This window comes from Dendrobates tinctorius, unplaced genomic scaffold (genome assembly GCF_039654945.1).
Source record: "Dendrobates tinctorius isolate UK_male_01 unplaced genomic scaffold, ASM3965494v1 ptg000205l, whole genome shotgun sequence".
Lineage (NCBI taxonomy): Eukaryota > Metazoa > Chordata > Amphibia > Anura > Dendrobatidae > Dendrobates > Dendrobates tinctorius.
Genome location: NW_027361872.1, coordinates 11,979,690 through 12,006,165, shown reverse-complemented (window position 1 = coordinate 12,006,165; position 26,476 = coordinate 11,979,690). Strand labels below are relative to the sequence as shown.

Sequence of the window (26,476 nt, the reverse complement as noted above, 5' to 3'; positions counted from 1 at the left end):
TTGCCCATCGTGTGCCAAGAAGAAACTTCCCAAGCAACCATCCTCCGACTGCTCGCCTCCTAAGGATGAATTGACTTCCAATGACTGCACCACCATTTCGGCCTCCAAGCATGTCTGTGTGCCTCTGCCGGTTCGACCTGTCTCGGGGATACCTGCCTCCGACTCTCTGTCCGTGGAGTTCTCCAGGGTATGGCAGGAGACCGAATTTTCTCGTATTGAGACTCTGGATCTCATTGGTCCTCATGCAGTTAGGAAGTGTCTGGATCCCGCTCTTAGTGTCAAGGTGCTATTTTCCAGTTCTAGAGAGAGGGGGCTTAAAGGAGGGGGTACTGTTATGCCGCGCTCACAAGGAGGCGGGGCTTCGGCCCCGACGTCACTCCCTCCGGTACGGCGGTCCCTCAGGGGTCCCCGTCGGGTGCGCACGCGCAACTCTCGTCCCCGGGTCTCCTCCTCCATGCCACGTTTGCGCTTGCGCGCTCCTGTCAGTGCTGTATAGGGCTCGGTCCTCTCTATGGTATTGGAGGACCTGACCCGGAACCACTAGTGGTCATGTGCTTTCTGGCTAGGTCCTGACCCGGAACCAGTAGTAGTCATGTGCTATATCAGACGACCTCCCCCTAGGGGAGGTGCCTGATTATTGTTGTGCTTCCTGGCTGGGTCAGCTGTGTCCCAGCCTGGCTGTGCGCTGTTCTCAGGTCCTCTGCTCTGTCTGCTATTCTGTGGTGCTCCTAGCACTTGCTCTGAACCCTTGTTTCTTCATGCTCCGCCGTGCCTCCTGGCATTCACTCTATTCCTGTGTTCTGTTACTTGCTACACGCCTTATGTGCCCACGTGTACCCGTCTAGCACTACCCTGTACTCAGCGCACTCCCGTGTACTCTCCCGTGTTCCCTAGTATCCTGCACCCTCCAGTCACACAGTCTCGTATCTCCTGTGAGCCGGCCGCCTGGTGCCAGCAGTCGTGGTATCGTATCCCCTGGGGCTTGCTCCTGACACTCCCTGTATAGGGGGTGGTCCTCACTAGGCTAGCTCGCCCTGGGAGGGTTGGTGCCGCGACCCAGAGGGTCCACTCCAGGAGTCGCTAACACTCTAACACGGTGTAATGTGTTACCAATGGTTTTCTTGGTGACTGTGGTCCTAGCTGCCTTGAGATCATGAACAAGTTCCCCCCGTATAGCTTTAGGCTGATCTCTCACCTTCCTCATGATCAAGGATACCCCACGAGGTGAAATTTTGTATGTGCCTCATATCGATGTGGATTGACAGTCATTTTGTATTTCTTCCATTTTCTTATTATTGCACCAACAGTTGTCTCCTTCTCACCCAGTGTCTTAGGTCTGATTTTGCTGAAACTGCGCCCAGCGCACAAAAACATGCTGTGCTGCATTTTTGTGCGCTGGGCGCAGCGCCAGCAAAATCAGACCAGCGCACGGTCAGCGTACCCAACGCTAAATATATGGTACGCTGATCGCATGCAGCGCCATGCGATTCTAAGAGGAGCTGACCGGATGGGGCGCGGCCGGGGCGGAGCCAAGTGGCGGCCCTGTGCTGTGCCCGAGAACGCTAGTGTGAAACTAGCCTTACTTATGGTTTTGTAGCCCATTCCAGCTTTGCGCAGGTCTATGATCTTGTCCCTGAGATCTATCATGATCTCAGTGCGGGTTTGACTCGCACACGTGGGGTTAATGTTTGGAACCAATGCTGATGACTGGCATTTCTGGGGTTAAAGGTTGTGATCCCGATGCAGGCTTACCTGCACACCTGGGGCTATGATTGTGGCCTCTCCCTGGTTCTGGGGAGGCTTCTTATAGCCTCAGGACGCTCCCATCCCTGTCAGTTATACTCTTGCCCTTGGCATTGTGTGGTGACCCCTGAGTGTGTTTGTGCTGTGTTCTGGTTACTTGATTCTCTGTGTATGACTCGGTCTGTTCTCTGGATATCGCTTTGGATTCTGCCTGGTACCTCCTATGTCTGTTTGGTTTTGATCTCTGCTTGGCCCTGATTATCCGCTCTGTCTCATCCCTGGTACTGTACTGTGATCCTGTGTATGACCTTTGGCTTTGTCTGACCTCCCGTCTGTTTATTCCTCCTGTACCTCGTTTAGCACTGCTTCTGTACTCAGGACACGCGCACTGGCTCTATGAGCAAGTGTAGTGCGGTGTCTCTGACAAGATCCTTATAAAGTTCTTTGGTCTTGCCCGTGTTGTAGAGGTTAGAGTCTGACTGATTAATGGAGTCTGTGGACAGGAGTCTTTTATAAAGGTGACTATATAGAGACAGCTGTCTTTAATGCAGGTAACGAGTTGATTAGGAGCATCTAACTGGTGTGTAGGAGCCAGGACTCTTAGGCTAAGTGCACACGTAGATTTTCGCCCTGCGGATTTGGAGAATGGAGCAGGTGGAAAACCGCACAAAAGAAGTGACATGCTGCATTTTTTGTACCGCACAAAAACTGCGCGGAAAAAAAACGCAGCGTCTGCACAGCGTTTTTTTTAAAATTGATTTGCATTGTACTGTAAATCACTTTGCGGATCTGCAGCGTTTCTGCGTGGTAAAATCCGCTGCGGATCCGCAGGAAAAATGCATCGTGTGCACAAGGCCTTAATGGTTAGTAGGGGATCAAATACTTATTTCTCACTGCAAAATGCAAATAAATATATATAAGTTACTGTATACAATGTTATTTTCTGGGTTTTATTTTTGATATTCTATCGCTCAATGTTAAAATTAACCTACCCTTAAAATTATAGACTGTTCATGTCTTTGTCAGTGGGCAAACTTACAAAATCAGCAAGGGATCAAATAATTATTTCCCCCACACTGTATGGAGCAATATATGGGGCCTATTATATACTGTATGGAGTAATGTATGTGGCTCATTATACTGAATGAAGTAGTATATTGTTAGGGCTGGCAGAACGCACAAATAAAATAATAGTAAGGTGTGTTCGCAGTCCGGGGTCCATTGTGCAGAGGTGGTAAACTGCTGCTTAGTAATGGCGGATGTATATAGCAGTATACAAAAGGTCACACGCGGGTTAACGCCACCCGGTGTGAACAGGAGCGAACTTTGTTACGTCACAGACCCGCAGTACCGCGAAACATAAATGCCGGAGCCTGTTCAAACTCACGGCACTCGGCAAGAGAGCGCGCAGTATATGGTCACAGAACTCAGCCCCAAAGACATGAGGTCTTAGTCCCTCTAGACCTACTGAGAGTACGGTGTCGCACCTGCGGACGCCTCTAATGAACGCTGACCACCGAGGAGAGCAGACTAAGTGCACCGTGGCGTATAGACAAAGCCACCGGTGGATGCTGATGCCAGTGTCTGACTCTGCCTCTACCTGGACCCAGGGCCGGTTTTAGACAAAGTGGGGCCCTAGGCAAAAGTTTAACGTGGGGCCCCAAATGTTAACATTGTAAAATCACACACTTAGGTTACATTACATGAGCAGTATGCGGATACAGGTGGCAGAGGGACCTGTGCTGGCACTGTGGCCCTCATTCAGGGGCCTTATATCAGCCAACGGGTCTGCCACTATTAGCATTACACAGGAGCGTTGCTATGGTCAGAAAAGATTGGGGGGCCCAAGCCCCAAGACAAAGAGTTGTAACCCAACCCCCTCTTAATTTATTTTTTAACACTGCAGATAGCACAGCAGGGCTCCCAACTGTCCTGGATCCAGCGGGACAGTCCCGATTTTGACATTCCCACCCGCTATCCCAGCCGGGATTGTAGTTTTCCCGCACTGCGAATCAGCCACCGTGCCCACATGTCAATTCAGAAAGGAGTGTGTACCGATCGCCATACAATTCCCTCAGCACAGCACACTGCAGAACAGAAGCCCTCCCCGGCTCATGTGACTAGTCACATGACTGTGACCTCATCCTATGTAACACCACAGATAGCACAGTGATAACTCTTTGAGAACAGATAATGTAGTACATGTCACCTGCAGTCCTATGTAACACCACAGATAGCCATAGCGTTTCAGAGTAAGACTATGTTCACAAGCATTTTTTCAGTAGCCAAAACCTGTTCTGTTGCGTTGCTTGTTTTCTTTATACTTTTTTCAGCTTTTTTTAAAGTGAGGATGTTTGCTTTGTCTGCAGTATGTGTAAGGCCACGTTCACACGTTGAGTATTCGGTCAGTATTTCACATCAGTATGTGCAAGTCAAAACCAGGAGGGTGATAAATCCAGAAGTGGTGCTGCGTTTCTACTATACTTTTCCTCTCATTGTTCCACTGCTGTTTCTGCATTACAAATCCTGATGTGAAATACTGACCAAATACTAAACATGTAAACGAGACCTAATAGTTTAATTCACCAAAACCACTTAAAAAATTGCAGCGAAAAATGCCGTTCAATATCTGCATTTTTCTTTCTTATATTCTTTCATTGCTTTCTACGGGTGAAAACACACTGAAAGAAGTGACACGTTGCAGATATAAAAAGCGCTACAGTTCTGAAATTCAGTCAGAAAAAAAAACAAGCGCATGCAGGAGATTTCAGAAATCTCATATGTTTTGCTGGCACTTTAAAAAGCCGCTCTTGGCCATGTTCATAGGCAGAATTTCTGAAGCTTTTTCTTCTGCAAATAAGAAGTTTACAGCATTTTACAGCACAAGCAAAGACTGAGATTTTCAGGATTCTCCTGAACACCCTTTTATTTTCTCCTGACTGAATTTCACAACTGCAGCGTTTTTTAAATCTGCAGCGTCACTTCTTTCAGCAATTTTTTTCACCCGTAGAAAGCAATGAAAAAGTTTTAGAAAAGCTGCAAATGTCGCAACGTTGTTTTTCCGCTGTGTTTTTGGTGAATAAAACTAACTTTATTAAACATGTACTGTAGACAAAATGCATATTGTAAAAAAAACAGCAAAAGCTCTAATGGTATGTGTCCACAATCAGTAAACTCTGGATGCTGCGTACATCCGCAGCATTCAGCCCGCAGCGGCCAGATGTTACAGCATAGTGGATGGGATTTCTAGAAATTCCATGTCCTCTGTGCGTGCACATACGCCCGCACCTCACCCGCAGAGACTGACATGCAGCACGACTCTCCAGACTGCAGCATGTCAATTTATCTTCCATAGATGCGATTCTCTGCAAGAGAAATGTCACCCTTACAATGCATAGGATGCGGTGATTCCGCACGGTTCAATGAACACATGCGGAATCACCTGCGTTCAAAAGATGGCAGCACTTTAGACGAAGCACATGTCCGCTGTGTCCAAACTGCTGCCATTTCCGGATCATCTGCACATACCCTAAAAAATGGGCATTTTGAAAGCAGTGTTTTTACTGCCAAGAGAGCCGACTTTGGCTGCAAAAAAAAAAATGCACCAAAAATGCTGATTCCTATGCACACCTGTACTGTATATGTGTATGGTGTACTCTTATTATTTCACATGGGAATTCATTTATTTCTATATCATAAATATCCCCTGATTCAGCAGACAATATCCCTGTCTTGTGTCTTCCAGACAGTAGTGACAGGAGGTCGCCCTGTCACATTACAAGCAGTGATTAGTGATTGTGGTCAGAGCTGATGCTGATCGCTGCTGTATGTGGCTGTGGATCTTGATCCTGCAGCGATCAGCACAGAGCTCCGGACCACAGTGAGTAAATCACTGCACTCAGACCTGTTATTGCTGCTGTTACTAGGTTCTGTGGCTTCACTTAGGCATATCCATTCTCAGGACAGTGCTAGGAGCAGCCATGATCAGGACTTAGGAGGAGACATACAGTGTCACTGTGCTGTAATCGGCCCCTCCCCCTCACTCTCAACTTTTAACCTGACTGCAGGGAGAAAGAGACAGGGGGGCTCAAGGGGCTTTGCGAGAGACACTCCAAGACTTCAGAGCAATGCACAGCATTATTCACTGCTGTACACCCTCTGGGCACTTCTTAAATGGACTGCAGATGCAGGGGGCCCCCTTTGTAGGTGGGGGCCCCAGGCGTCTGCCTGGTCCAAACACCGGCCCTGCCTGGACCTCAGCCTGGGCGCTAGCAGGCTAGGCTACACAACACATGCGTACCAACGGTAGGGGTTTCATAATGAGTCATTCACCAGAGACAATCATACATGCATACAACACTCACTCCACATGGTCTATATCTTTGTCTATATTAGCGCATGGCCGGGAGGCCATGGTAAGCTAGTTGCAGCGTTCCGGGCCCTTCCTGGTGGTCCAATCGGAGCAGCAATAGGACCTGAGCATGTGACCTCCGACCTCCAATGAGAGGTCGTCCCACGGGCATGCTCAGTAGGAGAAAAGCTGGACTCAGTCCCAGGAGCGTCTGCTCTCCGCTGATTCATGCATGATAGAATAGCTGAGCCTAGAGGAGCAACCAGACGCCTAGCATTAGCCTGGGCAAGACGCTGGGACTGACGTCTCTGCTGAGCAGGAACCTCTGCGGCTGCAGTAAAATGGGAGACCGCACAGGACATGGCTCGAGACTGCCCCTGTGCAGTGGGAGAAACTCGATGCCTAACATTTATGGGGCTCATTATTCTGTATGGGGTACATAATACTGTATGGAGGACTATACTGTCCGGTTTTTGAGCTATAGATATCAGTCACGTAATGAAAGAAGTGAAATCTTTGGCATTGTACTACACCTATTTTTCTCTGACTCATGAATTGTGGTATGTGTTAAAGGGCCCACTGAGACTCTTTCGCCCGAAGGCTCACGAAAACCTGGAGCCGACCCTTCCTGCGAGGGGTGCAGAAGATGTGAAGTCAGCATTCCGATGAGCCAAGCATCTAAGAATCTAAGCAGCCACCGATGTTTTGCTATTGATGAATCAGACCTGTTTTTTTTTTTTGTTACAAGCAGGACTCCTGTACTGAGTGGGGTGAGATGACATGGAGCAGATTATGCTCCTTCGTGGGATGGGAGGTAGAGAATAAGCTACAGAAAATGGAAAGCAATATGGAAAATATGAGTCATCTAGGGCAGAATGCTACAGCTGCTGCAAAAACCACCAACTCCCATCATCCGCAGGCTATTAGGGGAACACAAATCTGGGGTAAAGTCCCTGGGCTTTAGTTCTCAAGATTTCCTTAAAAGCAGAGGCTTCCCAATACATGCATACATTACATAGCTCTTTCAGACCTGATGAGGCAGATGTATTTACTGTGAAGATCCACATCAGGGCAGCTGTAGATACTTTTTATGAAGTTTTCCTACTTAGTATTAACATTTTTATTCTTACAAGTCGAACTGTAGCAGCACTCGTAAAATTCTCAATGTATGTATGGATCATGTGACCATTCTGACATGAATTTTTGCAAGTAAGTACACCAGCTTCATTGGGTAAAAGATCCATTAATCAATGTAAGCTGAAATCTGGTGACAGGTCCAATTTCATATTACACATACGCTCTCTGTCTGATGTCAAACAACAACTCCCAGCAGCTGGGGAACAAAAGGTTAAGGACTGAAAGCGCAAGTCATAGAAAGTAGATCTGGTGAACTGGCAGCAGCGCAGTTTGCTGCAGCCTTATGGTGCCCATACACTTTTCCTGGCGCACACATACACACTTGGCTCTGACAATTGTTCATGTGTTCTATATGGGGAGAGGGAGGGAGGAACAACTCCTTTATCAGCTGCCATCTTCCCTGAGACCAAAAGAATTGTGAGCTTAAACTGCCCAATCCTTCCCTTTCCCTGACATCATCTGTCAGGGGACAGTCGGGAGGCCCCCTGTACAAGTCAGATAGTCGGAAGGTCCCACCAATATTGGCAGATTTGGTCAACACTGTGCTAAGGTCTATGGGGCCATTACTGACTAATACAAGGCCCCACTTTAAGGCCTCCGTTCATACAACCATTTAAAAAAAAAAAAAAAAATTAACTAAAAAAGGTGAATTTGTAGGAGATCAAATTTTTTTTTCCCCCACTGGGAGCAAAATTACGGCAGTGTGACCGGAGCCTTGCAACGTTAAGGACGTGGTCAAACCAAAAACCATTGGAACGGGAACAGCCCCATAGGATAATATAGGTACGTGTCCGAACGGGGCCGCACAGGAAGAGTCTCCTGACGTCTCGGCTCGTCTCACATGTCACCTTCCGGATATAGGAGGATCTATACTGTATACATGGCAGTGACCCGAGAGGTTACACCATGATTCGTAGATTCTATCAATGTGAACTGTAACATGGCGCCTTTGGTGACGTTCCTGTGCCGCTTACCGATACATTATTAATTAGGATTCATAAGGTGTATCCCATACGTTTTATAAGAGACACTTGCTGGTCCTGGGGCTTTTGATACTCTATGAAAATATTTCATGGTGGAGTATTGTGAGGCTCAGTACGGGCAATCAGATCATGTGCTCAACCTCCCCTAGCAGGATTAAAGAGAAAAATTACACATAAATGATAAACTATTCTTTTTAGGGTTAATAAATATATATATATATCTCACCCACATTTACCAATAAAAAACTGTTCATTAAATTCAAACCAGAGAAGGAATAACTGAACGGCCCAAATAGTAAAAAATAAGATAAGGAAACCCAGAATCTCCAGTCTCTTCTTGTACAATCAGATTTCCAGGTTCTCTTCACCGTGCAGTAAACACAGAAAACAAACCCCCCAAACTATGGCAGGAAAGCATTCCCCTTATCTCGGCACCCCACTTCATTTCCCCCATTTTCCGCATACATTACACAGCAAAATGAATGGGAACATTCAAAATTACACCTCATCTACAAAAAAAACAAAACAAACCCTCATACGGATTTGTGGACAATATTGCTCTTGGAAGAGAGGGAAAAAAAAAAAGCAAGAAAACAGGAGAGAGAGAGACACAAAACAAACTGACATGAAGGGTTAAAGGAAAAAAAATATTCCTGAACTGTCGGCCGATCTCTGCCCGATCTGCGGCGGATGGGCAGTACCAGGAGCCCAGCAGGCAGGGTCACCAGCTGAGAGCAGGCAGGGTCACTGTGACAATGGCCCCTGCTGACTCGGGAGGACCGCGCCGGCTCTTACCTTGCCCGGGACCCCTCGGTGGTCCGTGCTGCCCTGCCAGAACCTCCTGCTGTAGCACGTGATGTAGCCCACCAGCTTCTCCTCGTAGGGGAAATCCACCTTCCAGATGAGCGATCCGTACCCGAACACCCACATGATGAGCGGCCGCCTCTGACACCCCGACACCAGGTCTGCCGGCCGGCAGCGGCCAATGTGGGCGGAGCCTCTCAGCTGTCATCCAGCCCCGCCTACTGCTCTGTCCCATCCAGTGACGTTTCACCGCATAGCATTACGGGAAATGTAGTGCAACGTCATGGTTACAGCTGTTTTGAACGAGCTTTATTGCTTCGTCATAATCTAACATCACGTGCTAAAATTCTGGAGAGAGATTTGATGCCTAGCTGTCGCATATGTACTAAAGATTCCGCATAACGACGTGCAGTATGAACTGGGTTCACTTTTGGTGACAGGTTCCGACCACGGTTTCAAATGGGCGTGGTTTGTTGTGTCACGTGACGCAAGGTCCTCGAAGGAACTGGAAGGAAAAAAAAACAGCGCGGGAGAGCGAGTGAGCCGAGGAGTCAGTCAGGTACACTGATGACGTCATAGATGTGGTTTCCGGTGCGGCATACGTCACTGGCACAGAATTACGCCAGAATGCGTGTATGTGCACTGATATGTGTGCAGGTGTAGCAGAGCTGTGTCTGTGATCCCTCTGTGGCTGCAGTTTCATGTGTGCAGTGTGCTCCGTGTAATTGAAGGGGTTGTCTTGGACCTGCAAGACTGAAAAAAATAATAGACCCTGCAGTGATGACATCACATACATCTGTGTGACCGCTGCAGGCAGTCACTGGCTTCAGTGGTCTAATGCCATGCACACAAGCGTCGTCCAGGAGTTCTGTGATTGGCTGCAGCGGTCACATGTACGTAAGTGATGCCATCGCTGCGGGGAAGGTAACCAAAACTGGCAGTGATGGTGATGGAGCGGGGGATGGAGCAGGGGATGGAGTAGGGGATGGAGCGGGGGATGGTGAAGGGGATGGAGCGGGGGATGGTCAAGGGGATGGAGCGGGGGATGGTGAAGGGGATGCAGTGGGGGATGGAGCGGGGGATGGAGCAGGGGATGGTGGAGGGGATGGAGCGGGGGATGGTGCAGGGGATGGAGCGGGGGATGGTGAAGGGGATGCAGTGGGGGATGGAGCGGGGGATGGAGAAGGGGATGCAGTGGGGGATGGAGCTGGGGATGGTGAAGGAGATGGAGCGGGGGATGGTGCAGGGGATGGAGCGGGGGATGGAGAAGGGGATGCAGTGGGGGATGGAGCTGGGGATGGTGAAGGAGATGGAGCGGGGGATGGTGAAGGGGATGGAGAGGGGGAGTAATTGTTGAGGTTTTTTTTCTAAATGTTATAGATATTTCTCATTTATTTGTGAAGCCTTTCCTGGCGGCGGCTGTATCGGAGCCTCACTCTCCTGTGGCCGCCGTGCAGGAGGGTGTATGGGCTCAAACCATTGGGCTATGTTCACACATTGCATTTTTGCTGCTTTTCCCCCGCAGATAAAACCTGCTCTTGGTAGTGAAGAAGCTGCTTATAAAAATCAGGTTTTGCTGCATTTTTCAGGATCACAAACTTCAGCTTTATTGCTTTCACCACAGAAACTCGAACACAGGTCACCAATTCAAGACGTCTGTGACACCATAAAGCCGTTTTGGATGAGCGCTGCTGGTCACCTTGACATCTTGCACTGGTCCCCTTGTTATTCTATGGGGCCGCACACACGTCTGATTGTTTTCCTCGGTCTGAGGACAGGAATCGCAGCTTGTCCGATTTGCATCTGGTTATTGGATTGTCCTTGGCCATTCATGTCTGTTGGGCCCTGGAAAACATTGCACCGCACAAGTTCGACATCCAGGTGCGCTGTGATTTTTACAGACATGCATGGTGAAGATGGAGATTTTTATATATATATATATATATATATATATATTCTCCACATCCAAGAAAAATAGATCACACTCTGATCAGAGTGTAATTTGCGTAATCGGACTGATTTTCTGAGACGAAAGAAAATTTGTCTTGTGACCTGAGCCTTTGGCCGGTTTCACACGTCCTATTTCCAGTACCGGAGATATCTGTGTCCGTGTGTCAATTTATCACATCCGTGTGCTGTCCATGTATTGAAACAATTTGTTTCAATGTTAACCCTATGACTTTTAAAACACACACGGACCCATTGACTTGTATGGGTCCGTGTGATCTGTGCTGTTGCTCAAAAGCAGACATGTCATCGTCTTTTGCACACAAACACGTGGTCCGTGAAGACACACTGATGTGCACAGACCCATTCATTTGAATGGGTCTACCTGTGTCAGTGTCTCCGGTACGTGAGAAAACTGTCACCACACGTACCGGAGCCACTGACGTGTGAAACCGGCCTAAGAGAAAGTGCTATCAGCAATAGTCTCCAGGTGAAAGCGATCGTTTCAGCATGATTTGTTTAGAAATACCATATCCATGCGTATCGCCAAAAGATGGCTTCATCAGGGGTACTAGTCATGTGCACACACAAGGAACGCTCTCGTTTGCTGAACCCCCCAGGCCAGGAGTGGAGCTGTCAGGTCTGGGGCTGATGTGTGGACATCAAGCATTGAAACGTTGTACAGATTAGCCTGGAAGTGCCTTGGGGCGGTGCGGACTACTTGTGGGTGTATAATATGACATGTCCTCGTTGCACTTGTGGCTTCAGAGCTTTATCTTAGCGATGGCACACTAGTAGATTACTATAAGACGGCATCCTTCTTCTTGTTGCTCTATGACCTGTGTGGCTGCATCCTGACAGAGGACAACCTCTGACACCCGCACATCAGACATTTCTGGCATATTTTGTACCCATATTGCATGAGCACGGATTCTGACCAGTGTTCTAGGTGCTCCACTTTTTATGACCAAATCCTATTAGTAGTCAGTGTGGCCAATTTATTAAAGCCGTCTGACTTAGAGTCGACGAGATCTTAGACCAGGCTGATTTAAAGTGTAATAAACTTATCACTCGTTAATGTCCCACGGTCCTTGATGCATCTATACACTGTGTGTGAAGTCTAAAGCCCCCCAATGTAAAGCCCCCACATTCACATTAGACTAATGTAGTCCGCAGCCTCCAATATTCACACGTTTCGCTGACCCTAATGCATATGGAAACTCCAAATATTGATTTAGCATGTCTGATTTTAGATTACCAGTTACTTTGTTCTTCTGGAAATAAGTCGCTGGCAAAGATGTCTGGCAGCTGCTTTCTTGTAGAGACACTGGAGCATTCATCTAAGTAGGCGCTTCTGCGTATGTAAGAAACGGCCATGATCAGCTGAACCATTGTTCAGCCCCCCAGATGACGGGCTTAGGCTCACCCCATCTATTAGTCGGCTTGCTTTGGTCTGGTAAGTTACAGTTTTGGCGCACAGGATCACAATCTAGCTCCTATCTTGAAATTACACTTTCGTTCGAAAAGGCTACACCATCTTGACAAGTATGTAAAAAAAAAACCACACAAAAAAAACCTGTCTTATTTCACTTCACACAACCAATAGCGGTGCTATTAGTGTTGCGTGTCCGTGTGACATACTTGTACGTGTCACACGGATGACACCCACCGGAATAGAAAATAGAAATGTTTAGGTGTTAGAGATGCAAAAAAAAGATGTCCGTGAGATATATTATTACTGCCTTGCATGTGTCTTTTTCTGTACATGTATTTAGCTAATAAATAAATGAAGAAAATTACTTGGGGGGGGGGGGGGGGGGTCCCATTTATTTTTAGTAACCAGAAAAGGTAAAGCAGACAGCTGTGAGCAGATATTATCAGGCGAGGAAGGTCCCTGGTTACTGGTCCCTTCCCAGCCTAAAAATACCAACCTGCAGCCGCCCCAGAAATGGCGCATCACATTACATACGCCAGTTCTGGCACTTTGCCCGTCTCTTCCAGATTGCCCTTGGGTGGTTGCAGTCGGGGTAATGGGGCTTGGGGTTGATGTCGTTACCTTTTCTTTAATTATTGTATTTTCTTTAAGTTTGTTAATCATGACTGTTACGATTCAACAGTTCATAGATAAAGCGCTGCGTAATATGCTGGCGCTATATAAAGAAAGATTTCTTATTACTTTTTATGTCAGTTGTAAAGTGTCCATAAGCACAGCCCTGGTGTTAGTAATGGAGAAGTGTCTATCAGACCCCATCATTACTAACCTGGTAATCACAGAGACACAAGGCTCTGGACTATTATCTATAAACCTACTAAAATTAAAAAGATCTCTCGCTCTTCCTTGCTTGTCTCCTAAATCTGGTATAATATTAGAATAAGTACAGAGAGGGTCACTTATGTTGCTAAACGAACTCTTGCTGCAGCCAGAGAAAGCAGCAGAAAAAGAAGGAAAAGCTATTTGTCAGTGAGCTGTCATTTACTGCTGCTGTAGCCTTCTCTCATTTATATGCCATAGGGGTATACATTACAGTACATTATGGTCTGACTATTCTTTTTTTAATCTTGACATATCCTGCACCATGTTCTTGGACCCATAGGTGACCCATTTGGTATTGTATACCCACTGGTGACTTTACATTGGGGGCCTGAGTGTACCAGGAGATTCCAATAACACATATGAACCTTGGAATTGTGTTTGTCAATAAACCTTTGCATATTTCATCCACATTTAGGTGTGCTCATCGTTGTGTGGTGCCTGTCTTTTTCTGTTGCAGTCTACTGTTCTCCACATGATGTAGCCCCCTGTCCTCTGATGTTTGATTAGCAGTGCCCCCTACCTTTCTCCATGCCTACAGAATTTGATCACTTGATTGAAAACAGCCTCACCTCACCCGTGAGGACACACTCACAGTTTGAGAAGTATTGCTTTAAACAAAAGCCTCCCATACACAATAGGCAGCTGTTTGCCAAACGATCAGTTGTGACCAGGGCTGTGGAGTCAAGTCACAGTCGGTGTCCATTTGGTGGAGTTGATATAAAATGGACCAACTCCAACAATATATAATACATTGAGTACAGTAGTACAATGCAGGATGTGCTTGTGATTGTTCCCATAAGAATTTGGGAAAGTTATGAAATGTCCTATAAATGTTGGTTCTGTTCCTGATCTAAGGATCTGGGCTTTTAGTTGAGAAGAATCTGTGCTGCACTTTATGCACATGCTCAGTAGTGACCAGTGCTGTGGGGTCGTAGTTGAGATGAATCTGTGCTGCACTTTAGGTACATGCTCAGTAGTGACCAGTGCTATGGAGTTGTAGTTGAGATGAATCTGTGCTGCACTTTATGCACATGCTCAGTAGTGACCAGTGCTGTGGGGTCATAGTGGAGATGAATCTGTGCTGCACTTTATGTACATGCTCAGTAGTGACCAGTGGCTGTGGGGTTGTAGTGGAGATGAACCTGTGCTGCACTTTATGCACATGCTCAGTAGTGACCAGTGCTGTGGGGTCATAGATGAGATGAATCTGTGCTGCACGTTATGCACATGCTCAGTTGTGACCGGTGCTGTGGGGTCAGAGCTGAGATGAATTTGTGCTGCACTTTATGCACATGCTCAGTAGTGACCAGTGCTGTGGGGTCGTAGAGGAGATGAATCTGTGCTGCACGTTATGTACATGCTAAGTTGTGACCGGTGCTGTGGGGTCAGAGTTGAGATGAATCTGTGCTGCACGTTATGCACATGCTCAGTAGTGACCAGTGCTGTGGGGTCAGAGCTGAGATGAATCTATGCTGCACTTTTTATGTACATGCTCAGTAGTGACCTGTGCTGTGGGGTCGTAGCTGAGATGAATCTGTGCTGCACTTTATGTACATGCTCAGTAGTGACCAGTGCTGTGGAGTCATAGATGAGATGAATCTGTGCTGCACTTTATGCACATGCTCAGTTGTGACCAGAGCTGTGGAATCGTAGATGAGATGAATCTGTGCTGCTCTTTATGTACATGCTCAGTAGTGACCAGTGCTGTGGGGTTGTAGATTAGATGAATCTGTGCTGCACTTTATGCACATGCTCAGTAGTGACCAGTGCTGTGGGGTTGTAGTTGAGATGAATCTGTGCTGCACTTTATGCACATTCTTAGTAGTGACCAGTGCTGTGGAGTCGTAGTTGAGATGAATCTGTGCTGCACTTTATGCACATGCTCAATAGTGACCAGTGCTGTGGGGTTGTAGATGAGATGAATCTGTGCTGCACTTCATGCACATGCTCAGTAGTGACCAGTGCTGTGGAGTCATAGTTGAGATGAATCTGTGCTGCACTTTATGCACATGCTCAGTAGTGACCAGTGCTGTGGGGTTGTAGTTGAGATGAATCTGTGCTGCACTTTATGTACATGCTCAGTAGTGACCAGTGCTGTGGGGTTGTAGATGAGATGAATCTTTGCTGCACTTTATGCACATGCTCAGTAGTGACCATTGCTGTGGGGTTGTAGTTGAGATGAATCTGTGCTGCACTTTATGCACATGCTCAGTAGTGACCAGTGCTGTGGGGTTGTAGATGAGATGAATCTGTGCTGCACTTTATGCACATGCTCAGTAGTGACCAGTGCTGTGGGGTTGTAGTTGAGACGAATCTGTGCTGCACTTTATGCACATTCTTAGTAGTGACCAGTGCTGTGGATTCGTAGTTGAGATGAATCTGTGCTGCACTTTATGGACATGCTTAGTAGTGACCAGTGCTGTGGGGTTTGAGTCATAGGTTTGGCTTAGTGACTCCACAGCCCTGGTAGCAACTCCCCAATACATGGAAGCGCTTGACTTGGATGATCGCGCCTGTGTTCTCTGGAGAGATGAGAGAGTCGCAGCCAGTCTCTTATTTTTTTTGTCAGCGGCTCGTCTCTTGGAGAATAAAAGAATCAATAGTTGGAAATCGGATATGCCCCATCATTTTCCTTGACATCTATCGGTATGGTATATTAGACTGTGATCAAACTCCTCCGACATTGTTGGGTTCAGATGACTTTAATGTGTAAGGGGGCCACTAAAGAGGTTTTCTAATTTTGGGAAAAAAACTCTCCCTGTTCCTGTTGTAGTTTGGTTAATAACAAAAAACAAACAAACTGCACTTTACTCACCCTCCCCAGGTCCACTTGTGAGTCTCCGTCGCTGCTTGAGGTGTCTTTTATTATCTGCAGTGATGATGTGACATCAGCAGCGCTGCAGCCAATCAGTGACCTCGGCAGCGTTGAGTGATTTATGCTGCCTACAGGGGCAGATCCGCTGGGCTCCGTTATTGGCTGCAGTGTTGTCGACACGACATTAGCGCTGAAGACAATAGCAGACACCGTGAGCAGCGATGGAGACGCAGCGCTGGACCTGGGGAGGGTAAGTAAGAACAGGTTGTTTGTTTTTTTTAAATTAAATCTAAAGCTGAGTCAGAGAGGATTTCTGTAGCTGGAAAACCCCTTTAAGGCTTTGTTCATACATTGCGTTTTTTCTTTTCTTTTCTTTTTTTTTTTAATGCAGATTTTCAGCTGCATTTTACAGTGCCATCAAAGTCTGAGACTTCAGAAATCTCATGCACACTTCTTGTTTTTTTTGTCCTCAGTATTTTGTGCTTTGGTTGGTTTTTGCAGAATGCCACATGTCACTTTTTGCCTCGTTTTTGGTGCCAAAACTTGATGAAGTAGAATCAGGTTTTTTTTTTGCACTAAACTTTATCAGCATGCACAAGAGAACAATGTACCGTGTGAAAAACGTAGCAGAAAGTAAGCAAAACCTGGATTTTTCTAGCGAGTTTCTTACTTCTGAAACAGCAGGTTTTGCCCGCAGAAAGCAACTTGTCAGAAATGCCACATGTGAACATAGCCTAAGCTTCGCTGTGCGTTGGGGACAGTGCTGGAGAGGATTTTTATTAGCAGACCATTAGGTGCGGAGTGTGACTGCGTGTGTGCGAGCATCAGTACTCCGCTCATTGTGTCGACTTTCACACACTCTGCCCTTTAGGTGGCGCCATACTACGTCAGTAAATGTCATACCTGCTCACCGGAGCGTACATTGTTCAGAAGACTTTATCACATAAAAGAGGAGGACGCCAACCTCAGCGTTGCTGCATTGGGGGGTCAATAGTTGTTATAATATGTGTGATAGATGATATAAATTTCCACTTTTCCTCTCCTTTATGGGCCAGCAATGAAGATGTGTAACACACAGCCTCTTCCTGTTATTTCTAGGGATTCCAGACGATCCTATAGACCCCAGTGACGTGTGAACAGCGCCTGATCCATACCTGCTGCATGTGGTGAGATCCGCTCGTGCTCCTGGCGGCCGTCAGCCGGTTATTACCGCGCTCCGCACACCGCACAGCAGCGTACAGCGGTGTCGGCCGTCACGTCCCTCACGTCTCCTCCGACATCTCCTGCTCCTGCACAGCATTGTTAGGGACAGCTTACTGGCTCCCGCGTCACCATCTTGGTTATTGAGCTTCTGTCTTGTGTACAGGTGGGAATGGATTTCTCCGAGGCGTATACTGATAGATGTTCTACTGTCGGACATGCCGCTCGGAGCGGTGATATAAAATCCTTGAGGAAGCTAATTAAGAAAGGAAGAAGCGTGGATGTGCCTGATAACAGAGGATGGATGCCAATCCACGAAGCCGCGTTTGCTGACGCCACGCCATGTTTACAGCTGTTAATAAATGCAGGTATAGGCGTCATTACCGGCGCGGGGAGACGCTCGTTACACGCACTTCTAACACTTCTGTCTTCTCTTTGTTCTCTGCTCTGATTAACTCCCATCATCTACAATCCTTATAGTCAGACATTTCTTTCTTTTGTCTACTTTGCCTTGCTCTTCATACATCCTGGGCAATTTCTGCCAATCATCCATGCGTCCTATTCCTAAATAGTCACCCCATTAATACTGGGGGGTTTCGGCCTCACTATGAAAATTCCCAACGTGATCTGTAGCGATTATGGATGAGGGAACGTGCTCAGATAAGGTGTTTACCTGAGCATGCTCGTCTGTTAACCGACGGCGTGCTTGAATAATATGTTCGAGTTCCCGCGGCTGCTTGTATTGTAACCCTCTGTTGGCACCCGAGCATTCTTAGATAACACCTCATCCCAGCACATTCGCTCATCACTAGTGGCGACAGCATAATCTGATTTTTCATCTCTGCCCATCTGCTTTTGACTCTGACCATAGAAGTCCCATGCACCTCCATAATGCTACTATTAGAAGTGACGCAGGTGTAGTCAGCTTTTCTGATACAGTTGTGGCCAAAAGTATTGACACCCCTGCAATTCTGTCAGATAATACTCAGTTTCTTCCTGAAAATGATTGCAAACACAAATTCTTTGTTATTATTATCTTCATTTAATTTGTCTTAAATGAAAAAACACAAAAAGAATTGTCCTAAAGCCAAATTGGATATAATTCCACACCAAACATAAAAAAGAGGGTGGACAAAAGTATTGGCACTGTTCGAAAAATCATGTGATGCTTCCCTAATTTGTGTAATTAACAGCACCTGTAACTTACCTGTGGCACCTAACAGGTGTTGGCAATAACTAAATCACACTTGCAGCCAGTTGACATGGATTAAAGTTGACTCAACCTCTGTCCTGTGTCCTTGTGTGTACCACATTGAGCATGGAGAAAAGAAAGAAGACCAAAGAACTGTCTGAGGACTTGAGAAACCAAATTGTGAGGAAGCATGAGCAATCTCAAGGCTACAAGTCCATCTCCAAAGACCTGAATGTTCCTGTGTCTACCGTGCGCAGTGTCATCAAGAAGTGTAAAGCCCATGGCACTGTGGCTAACCTCCCTAGATGTGGACGGAAAAGAAAAATTGACAAGAGATTTCAACGCAAGATTGTGCGGATGTTGGATAAAGAACCTCGACTAACATCCAAACAAGTTCAAGCTGCCCTGCAGTCCGAGGGTACAACAGTGTCAACCCGTACTATCCGTCAGCGTCTGAATGAAAAGGGACTGTATGGTAGGAGACCCATGAAGACCCCATTTCTTACCCCGAGACATAAAAAAGCCAGGCTGGAGTTTGCCAAAACTTACCTGAAAAATCTAAAATGTTTTGGAAGAATGTTCTCTGGTCAGATGAGACAAAAGTAGAGCTTTTTGGGCAAAGGCATCAACATAGAGTTTACAGGAGAGAAAAAGAGGCATTCAAAGAAAAGAACACGGTTCCTAAAGTCAAACATGGCAGAGGTTCCCTGATGTTTTGGGGTTGCTTTGCTGCCTCTGGCACTGGACTGCTTGACCGTGTGCATGGCATTATGAAGTCTGAAGACTGCCAACGAATTTTGCAGCATAATGTAGGGCCCAGTGTGAGAAAACTGGGTCTCCCTCAGAGGTCTTGGGTCTTCCAGCAGGACAATGACCCAAAATACACTTCAAAAAGCACTAGAAAATGGTTTTAGAGAAAGCACTGGAGACTTCTAAGGTGGCCAGCAATGAGTCCAGACCTGAATCCCATAGAACACCTATGGAGAGATCTAAAAATGGCAGTTTGGAGAAGGCACCCTTCAAATATCAGGGACCTGGAGCAGTTTGCCAAAGAAGAATGGTCTAAAATTCCAGCAGAGCATTGTAAGAAACGCATTGATGGTTACCGGAAGCGGTTGGTCGCAGTTATTTTGGATAAAGGTTGTGCAAACAAGTGTTAGGCTGAGGGTGCCAATACTTTTGTCTGGCCCATTTTTGGAGTTTTGTGTGAAATGATCAATGTTTTGCTTTTTGCTTCATTCTCTTTTGTGTTTTTTCATTTAAGACAAATTAAATGAAGATAATAATACCAAAGAATTTGTGTTTGCAATCATTTTCAGGAAACTGAGTATTACCTGACAGAATTGCAGGGGTGTCAATGCTTTTGGCCACAACTGTATCTACAATGGTGTAGACCCATTGACTATACTGGGGTCGGTCGGGTTTCCCTATTGGTGTATTCCATTTTATTAATAGTTTAACATGCAGAGGTGGAGGCCGTGATCCACTCCAGCTGCTGCTCAGCAAACCTGCCACTAGTCCACGGCTCTGTGGACACCGCACGAGACAAACACAACTGTCCTGATGTTATAAGCAGATGCTCCAGTCTCCTTACTAACGCTATATATTGCCACCCCAACAGCTCCATCCCGGGCATACGTCAAGTCAAAGACATTTGAAGGGGAAACTGCCCTGCATCTTGCTGCAAAACGTGGAAGTGTCGGGTGCGCCCAGATCCTACTGCAAGCCGGGGCCGATCCCAACGACCTCACCCATGACGAAACCACCGCATTGTTCCTAGGTGAGATATAATGGAGCCTATAGAGTTCTACGGGCACATGGGATTTATTTTTCAATTATATCACAGATCTCAAAATGTACACACAAGGTTCTCCCACTCCATTAACCACTTTGTGCCAAAATCGCGTAAATGCAGCGGCTGTGTAAGGGAATGTGCACGAGGCCTTTTTCAGGAGGATCTACTCCGCAACCTGCCTGAAAAAAACAAAGCAAACTAAACACTTAAATGAATGAACACATGCCTTTTCTATGTAAAAACAACTTTCTGTGCATTTAGAGCATTTTTTTTTTAAACCCAGTTCACGACAAATGACGTACAGAAAATGTTGTCATCTGTCATATCCCTGACTTTGCTGAAGGCTCACAAGCCGAGACCCCATTTTTTCCTGGCTGATAATGACTGAATTAATAAATAACATAATTATTATTTATTTAAAAATAAAGAAATTAATAAAAACCTCACATCTGGTATCGCTGCGTTCATGAAAGTATGATCTATCAAAATATGACGTAAAGTCATCCGATCGTTAAATGGCGTCACAAGAAAAAAAAATCTAAACTCCAGAATTTGTTTTTTTTGGACTGCTCAACATTGCAATAAAAGGTGATCAAAACATTGTATCCATGCCAAAATGGTATCTGTAAAAATATCAGTTCAGGGCACAAAAAATAAGCCCTCATACAGCCCCATATCCCAAAAAATTAAAATATTATGGGTTTCAGAAAATGGCGGCAGAAGCAATTTTTTAAATTTTTTTGTTTACAAATTTCCACATTTTTTTTCACCTCCTTCATTAAAAAAAAACAACAAACTATACATGTTTGGTATCTGCGTAATCATCCTGACCTGGAGAATCATATTGTCAGGTCATGTTTACCGTATAGTTAACACACTAAATAATAAGGCTGAGTTCACACGTGGCGTTTTTTTCGCGTTTCCGCGGCGGTTTTAATCGCGCGATTTTGCCGCGAAAACGCGAAAAATAAGCATCCCATGCATTCCTATGGGATTCCGCAATGCTGTGCTAATGCTGCGGTTTTTACCGCGGCGGAATCGCTTCGCGGTAAAAACCGCAGCATGCTCATTAATTTGTGGAATCGCGGCGATCCCGCACCCATAGGAATGCATTGTTCCGCTTACTTCCCGCATGTGGCTGTGCACACCATGCGGAAAGTAAGCAGAACATTTGCAGATGGTACCCACGGTCCGGAGGAGAGGAGACTTTCCTCCGGGCTCTGGGTACCATATCCCTGTAAGAAAAAGAATTTAAAAATAAAAAATATTGTTATTCTCACCCTCCGACGTCCCGCGCAGTCTTCCCGCTTCTCTTCAGGCTCTCGTTCCCAGTAGTCCTTTGCGAAAATGCCCGCGATGATGTCTGTTCTCGCGGGATCGCGAAGTCGCGTGGTCATTCGCGCGACCCCGCGAGAACGGACGTCATCGGGTGCATTTTCGCAAAGGACTACTGGGAACGGCTGCGCGGGACGTCGGAGGGTAAGAATAACACCATTTTTTTTTTTTTTTACATTCTATCTTTTACTACTGATGCTGCATAGGCGGCCTCAGTAGTAAAAAGTTGGTCACACTCGTCAAACACTATGTTTGACGAGTGTGACCAACCTGTCAATCAGTTCTCCAAGCGATGCTACAGATCGCTTGGAAAACGCTAGCATTCTGCAAGCTAAATACGCTTGCAAAATGCTAGTTTTTCCTCGGGAAAATCGCGGGAATTTAAAATGCGATTTTCCCGCCGACTGGAATTCCGGAATTCTCGCGGTAATTTCCGCGAGAGTTCCGGTACGTGTGCACTTAGCCTAACACTAAAAAAAAAACAATTGTGGAATTGCAATTTTGATGCACTTGGAATTTTTTTCCCGCTTTCCAGTGCATCATGTTGGAGAGTGAAAGGTGTCATTCAAATGTACAACTTGTCCCACAAAAAAAAAGCCTTCATACGGCTATGGGGGCGGAAGAATAGAAAAGATATGGCTCTTGGAAGAAGGGACGATAAAAACGAAAATTTGCTCGGTTAAGAAGGGATTAACTGTTTCAGGCTTCTAAAGACTATAAGAGGCGAAAAGACGTGAAATGATCATCCTTCTTCTGCTTTGAAAACGCACTATACTTCATAATAGTCAATAGGAAGGGGTCTTTCTGAGCAGAGGAAAAAAAAAAAAACGATTTAAAAATGCCAGTATAGCAAAAAGACTCAAAACCGCTGGAAAAACCCCTACCCCCCCAAAAAAACGGCAGTCAGAAAAGTTGAAAAAAGGCTTAGTAATGACTAAAAGAATGGTTTAAAAGATGATTTAAGGAAACAACACTGGAGTTTCCTGAAGCGTCTTCTTGTTGGTGTGCACGTACACCTACACAGCCAGCGTCTGCCTGTAACGGCAGCAGCCGGAGCGAGCGCCAGTCGCTGCCCTTTCAACATTTAAATTCCGCTGTCAATCACTGACAGCTGGGGGTCTGTAGAAGTCACCCATAGCAATTTAACTATAAATTGTAGTATAAACGATTAAGTGATCCCAGTGGTCGTGAAGCGGAGAAATGCAGCGTAGATTTCATAATTCCAGAGTAGTAAAAAAAATTATTGGCTTTCTAGGTCTCCATTAGGGATGGGTGGACCGGTGGAAGTTTGGGTTCTGGTACCTGATCTGAACTTTATAGAATGTTTCGTTTGGGTACCCGAACATACAGCAAAACCCGAATAGCTCTGTCTCTCGCACCGGATTTCAGTAGAAAGTCTGTGTTTGGCGTTCAGGCCTGAACAGAGCCAATTTATCTGATACAAATGCTGAATATTTATCTTCAGGTTTGCCCATCTCTCATCTTCATCAGTAACCTGATAGAGAAGGTACAGTATCTGCAGAATGTGTAACACCAAGATACCAAAGGAAAATCTGGAAATATCCATATGCAGCATGACCCATAGACTTGTTGAAATTTCTAAATATCGTACATATATCCGTCATGGAGAGAATGCAGGTGCACAGTGCATGCTCAGGAGCTGAGCCCGATCCACACAGGAGGGATGCCAGCTGTATTATGCAACTGGCACCTGACTTTAACAGCAGAGATTGGGGCAGCTCTGATCGCTGCTGTTTAACCACTTAAATGCCGCTGTCAATCTCTGACAGGGATATTTGAGCGGCAGAATCCTGCTGGGGCAACCATTTGGACATTCATTGGTTCACTCACAACGTGATTACATGGTACCAATGACGTAGCAATCGAAGACTTCTTCAAGATTGCTGCTTCACCGAAGGCTTGGCTTCATCGGAGACCTTGATTTTAGCTATATGCCGCAATAGTGAATTATGTATTCTACCATACAGCAGACACCGTAAAGAAAAAAAATAAAATAAATCCCAGAATTTGTTTTTTTTTTTGGTTGCCACACCTCCTTTCCAAAATGACATAAAAAGTGATCATGACATCATATTTATCCAAAAATGTTATTAAAAAGAAAGTTCAGCCTGGCGTGCAAAAAGAAGCCCTCCTATAGCATCGTTGAAGAAAAAAGTAAAAAGTTTCTGAATTTTCAGAAAATGGTGACCACAACACCGCCTTGTTTTCATAAGGACCTGTACATGACACCACACAGAGATCTCGACGACACTGCAGTGAGAAAAATCAATAAGGACTAGTGCTGAGCACAAGTGCTCGTTACTCGAGTTTACCTAGAGTGCTCGGCGGGTACGCACAGAGCATTGAGGGTGATCGAGTGACATGTTCGAGTCCCCGCTGCCGCATGTTCTGCTGCTGTTAGACAGCAACAACACATGCAGGGATTACCCGTATTTGTCAGGAAATCCCTGTATGTTTTTGTGGCTGCTAAACATGTGGCACCAGGGACTCAAACATGTCACTCGAGCACCCGCGATACTCAAGCACCCTAGACAAATTCAGGTAATGAGCACTTGCGCTCATTACTCAGGAGGATGTGATCTAACCAGTTCGTCCTCTCAGGCTGTGGTCCTGTAGACTGAAGCAATGATGCCGCAGCATGGAATTAAAATAATATAGTGGATCTGTCTTAATTCTCGGTTGCCATTTAAGGTGTACGTAGGTTATTGACAGATCTGCTCACTTATTAGCCAAAATGGCACTTAAACTATTTTTGGCGTTTGCCAAATAGGAACGGTCATAAAATACAGTCCAGAGCGTTCATGAGGGATTTTCGTCCCCTGTCTCCCCCCCTCCCCATCCTTCAGATGGTGATTGACAGCTGGATACTGTATAATTGCACATCACAGCAGTCCATCACTTGTTGAGAATAGTGCAGGGGGAAGCAAAGAGGACGCACACTTGTTGAATATATAGGAATCACAAACTTTATGTTGTGAAAGAACAGGTAATAAAGTCCTGGATGGGAAATATGAGTCACTGAGGTGGCTAGTCTCAGTGATGTGAAACCTGGAGAGCAGGCTCCAGCACAGGTAGTGCTGAGAGGGTTTTTTTAATTGGTCAGCATGGGTCCAGGTTTTTAGGAGCAGTCAGCAGAGATGGGCGTGACTGGCTGCTTTCATGTCTCTGCCCCAGCATTTGAACAGCCTATTTAACATGGCTCAGATGCTTTATTCCTCGTCCTTATCCGAGCAAGCTTGTGTGCTAACTGAATGTCTTCGGCATGCTCAAAAAAATATGTTCGAGTCCCCGCACCTGCATTTTTCGCACAGCAACACATTTTACATTTTACCTTTGTGCCCAGAAGAGGTTTTTTGTTTTGAAACCACTGAAGGTTGGGAACGCAGACTTAGTGACCTGCGGTAACCTTGATGACATCCCCGCTAGTCACTGATGCTGCACTCGCAGCATCTCATTCACCAGTGATTCTCAGCCAGTACGATTGCATCTTGGCACCATCCAAGTTGAAAACTATTTATCCCCCAGACATGGATTACGGCGTGGGACAGAACGACGGACAGGTGAGGGATATTGTTGGTTTTGTTTTATTACAGGAGGTGAGGGATTCAATGGAATAGGCGTTAGGTGAGTATAACTGTTTTGTTATTTTTAAATAAAAATGGAAAAGTGTGTTTTGTTTTCTTTATAATTTAGGACTTTATACTTGCTGTGTGTTTATTTACAATACAAGTATAGGGATAAGTAGTAATGGAAAGGTGTCTTATAGCAATCTCTCCATTACTAAGCCATGTGCTTGATGTCACCTGACAATACAAAGGTGACATCAACCTCACAAATATGAACCCCTCTTGCCACCGCTACAGGGCAAGTGGGAAGAGCCGGGCAAAGTGCCAGAATTGGCACATCAAATAGATGTGCCTTTTCTAGGCAGCTCAGCTGCGGGCTGCTATTTTTAGGCTGGGGGGGTGCCAATATCCATGAACCGTTACCAGTTTGAGAATACTAGCCCTCAGCTGTCTGCTTTAGCAAGGCTGGTTGTCAAAAATGGAGGGGACCCCACGCTGTATTTTTTAAAGTATTTAACTAATAAAAAAAAAACTGTGTGGGGACCACTCTCTTCTTAATAACCAGCCTTGCTAAAGCTGACAGCTGAAGGTTGGAGCCCTCAGCTGTGAATTTTGCCTGGCTGGTTAACAAAAATACACTCAGTTTTTGTTCATTCATTCATTCATTTATTTCTTTATTTATAGCGCAGGTGGCGGGTAAGGAATACTCCTATCAGCTGCCTCCTGCTGTCACTGTCATTAGCGGCAGCAGTTGTAGGGTGATGGGAGTAATCCCATCAGCCGCCAGCTGCTCTCATTGTTATCACAACTTTCATCATTCTTCCTGCTCGCGCTGAATGCTGGTAGAGCATGGGAAAACGATGAGTGCGGTCTTCAGCACCTGGCGCTGGGGAACAGTGCTAACTGTACTGCTGCTTCCTTGGCGCCAGTACGTGTGGTACTGATGCTGCACAAGGTTCCCACACGTGTTGTGCAAGTATTACACACACGGACACTGACATCTCCGGTACTTTTTTTTCCACTCCTGGAAAAAATGGACGTGTGAAACCGACCCTTTATGGTGTACTTACTTGCCTGCAGTTTAGCCTCCACTTTGATTCTTTTCAGACTCGATCTTATTTCCCAGATTTTAGTCTGCATTTTTTTTTTCTTTCTGCTTAAAATTCCATGATTCATCAGAACAGCATCAGATGGGCAACTGGAGCTAGTACTGTCTCTGCCTGCTAATAGGACGCTGTGGTTATCCTTTTCTCTATATACTGCGAAATTAGCT

The 26,476-nt window shown here is 45.9% G+C and overlaps 2 protein-coding genes across 5 annotated transcripts in view; one reads left to right on the top strand and one right to left on the bottom strand.

The window, feature by feature from the left end:
- The window catches only part of CHAC2 (ChaC glutathione specific gamma-glutamylcyclotransferase 2), a 29,520-nt gene extending 20,224 nt beyond the window's left edge, over positions 1-9,296 (bottom strand). Inside the window, exon 1 of the mRNA XM_073554035.1 lies at positions 9,010-9,296. Coding sequence (XP_073410136.1) covers positions 9,010-9,144 — 135 coding nt within the window. The 5' untranslated portion in view covers positions 9,145-9,296. The remainder of the gene's footprint in view (positions 1-9,009) is intronic.
- A 141-nt stretch (positions 9,297-9,437) lies between these two features.
- ASB3 (ankyrin repeat and SOCS box containing 3) overlaps positions 9,438-26,476 on the top strand; it is a 153,512-nt gene continuing 136,473 nt past the window's right edge. The window contains exons 1-4 of one of the 4 annotated variants that reach the window (XM_073554034.1): positions 9,438-9,577; positions 17,193-17,260; positions 17,461-17,662; positions 20,108-20,266. In XM_073554034.1, the coding sequence (XP_073410135.1) occupies positions 17,467-17,662; positions 20,108-20,266 (355 nt within the window). In that variant the 5' untranslated portion in view covers positions 9,438-9,577; positions 17,193-17,260; positions 17,461-17,466. The other 3 variants (XM_073554031.1, XM_073554032.1, XM_073554033.1) reach the window with 3 other exon arrangements.